The 2,596-nt window shown below is 36.6% G+C and overlaps 1 protein-coding gene across 1 annotated transcript; it reads right to left on the bottom strand.

Moving 5' to 3' along the window:
• Positions 1-10: 10 nt before the first annotated feature.
• On the bottom strand, positions 11-1,531 carry LOC125852193 (indole-3-acetic acid-amido synthetase GH3.6-like; the record flags this gene model as incomplete). Its single annotated transcript, XM_049531916.1, has 4 exons — positions 1,254-1,531; positions 347-1,149; positions 224-289; positions 11-132 (listed from the first exon to the last, which is right to left on the bottom strand). Coding segments are annotated over exons 1-4 (1,269 nt in total), but the record flags the coding sequence as incomplete, so codon positions are not given.
• Between the last annotated feature and the right edge of the window lie 1,065 nt (positions 1,532-2,596).

A 2,596-nucleotide genomic window follows, 5' to 3' on the forward strand; every position in this document is an offset into this window, starting at 1 on the left:
GATCAAATTCATTAGTTTTATCAAAATCAATGCTCAAGATCACATTTTCTCTGCGTATAAAGTTGAATTGAGGTGCGTTGTTCTTGTATCCAGAAACACGAAGCACATCACCCACCCTGTATCTATACAGTCCTGAAAGGATACATCCAAGAAAATCTAAGCATTAGCAGACATGGAAAAAAGGAAGTGTCGAAGAACATTTCATTTGGTAATTGAAAATTACCAGAATATGTGGTAACAACAAGCTCGTACTCCTGGCCAATCTTGACATCAACCAAATCGACCAATTGTTGTTCATCTTTCTCATTAAACGGTGTGGGAATGGAGATAGAATCGATGAATTCATTGCTCCTGTGAATCGGTAAGAACTCGAAATAGTCTACGATGGGAATAAGTGTGTAAGATACTTCACTGGGCTTACAAAGGGGGTTCAAGTTGATCCCAAAGGAACATTCTGAGGAAGCGTACGTAGTACTGACGAGAGGGAGGCTATTGCAGTAATAATCGAGCATTGGTATGTATTGAGACATGGCTCCAGTCACGACTACGTCCACGTACTTGGTATTAGGCCACAGCCTAGTGACGATTCCTTCCCATGAATCCTTGCTGCATTCAGCCTCGATGAAATCAGCCAACTCTGAGTCTGGTTTGTGGATTTTCATCACAGCCTTTCTTACTGAAGGATCAGTAATTTTGTTGTTAATGGTTCCTGTTCGGATATCGTTACATAGTAGAGACCAGTGATCCTCCAAGAATCGCATGGCACGGATGAAGGCAGATGCAAACACTGAGCCAACACAAACGACTTCTCTGTTTTGGCAGAGGCCACAAAGCATTTGGGAGTACATGCTTTGGTAAGAGTCTAGGCAGAGAATGGCTTCAATTGGACTCGTGTAGGGAGACACATAACTATTGCTGCTTCTGATATGACTACTCTTGCAAACACTAGTTAAAAGAGTACGAGCTAATAATCCTCCGGGGGTTTTGTCTTCAGACTTTATGAACAAGAAATACATTCCTTTGCCCTTCTCCAAATCTGGAAAAAATTGGCTCACCACAGACATCACAAGGCCGTAAAGTTGATGTCTCCTCCCGTGCTCTTCCTCTGTTGTTGGTATCAATTTCTTCTCCCCTCCCGACGTCCCAGTACTGCACATTAATATTAGGAATCTCACAAGAACTACATATATATAAATCAAAACTAAAACGAGGGAATATTAATCTACTAATTTGATAAGGTAAAAAGGAAGAACCTTGAAATGAATTCAAATACGGGCTGGGAGCATAGGATTGGGGATGTATCGCCATTGGCTATACGATTGATATCGGGCTGAATATCTTCATAGGTGATAACAGGTACAAATTTCTTGAACGTCTCTCTATCAGTATGACCATTCAGATTATGGCGTTGCAAGTACTCAACGTTAGCATTTCGAGTGAGGATTTCATGAAGAACTCTCTTTTGTACTTCATCAACATTGGTAGTCACCTCTTCAATAAATTCAAGATTCTTCTTGTTTTCCTCAGCCATGTTTCTTTCAAGGACCTGTACTGTATCAATCACATTAGCGCCTTACGGACTTTCCAGTGTGAATTCGAATTTAGTCAGCAATTAAAGTGCATATGATGTACATATCTTTTGCATCATGTTACATTTTTATATTTTGTAACAATTTGTCATCCAATTTTGAATATTCATAAGTTGACACTTTAACTTGTATAACATGAGTGCTATATGGCGAGAGGCGAACCCAGAATTTGAAAACTTTGGGTGAACCAAATATGATCTTTAAGTGCTTAAAATAACAATAATGATATAGGCTCTGGCTAGATTTAAACCCTAGTCTTGCAGGTGGCCTCTCTGCTTTATACCAGCAGCACAAGAACACTGATATGTTTCTCATGGGTGCACTGTTAATTATATCGATCCTAGTTTCTGCCAGTTTCTCAAAATAGATATACATATATACAAATGATTTTTTTCGAACTTAACGGGAGCACGTGCACCCCCACTGATAAAGCTGGGTCCACCTCTATATGTGGCATAATACATGTTTATTTTAAATACACGATATTTGAAATTAAATTTGAAATCAAATCAAAAGGAAAGACAAAGAATAAATAAATTCAATAGAAAAAAAAAAAAGAAAACAATGAATGATGGTTAAAAAAAATGAAGAAAAAAAGTTGAAATACAAGGCAAAAATATCTTTAAAAAATTACGTGTTTTGACTTAATTTAAATACAAGATAAAGAAAATAAAAGATTTTTTTTTAAAAAAATTAAATTTAAATTCTTTTAAAAATTAAAAAAATAACTATTTAGGTGGAGGATGCGTTTTGTACAAATACAACTAACTTACTTGGTTGAAGGTGTCACGTCAGCACACAAAAGATGCACAAAAATACGGAAAAAATGAGTTTGAGGGAGTAGTAGAACCTTGGTTAAATTAAGGTGTGTCGCATGGATTCTGATCAAAACTTAGAGGGTACTATGCATTATCCCCCTTTTATCTATCTAAGTCTTGATCGATTAAGTTAGCAAATCCAAACTGGCATTGACAATACAATTATAAAAGAAATATTTTTAAAAAAAG

Source organism: Solanum stenotomum, unplaced genomic scaffold, assembly GCF_019186545.1.
Source record: "Solanum stenotomum isolate F172 unplaced genomic scaffold, ASM1918654v1 scaffold32778, whole genome shotgun sequence".
Taxonomy (NCBI): domain Eukaryota; kingdom Viridiplantae; phylum Streptophyta; class Magnoliopsida; order Solanales; family Solanaceae; genus Solanum; species Solanum stenotomum.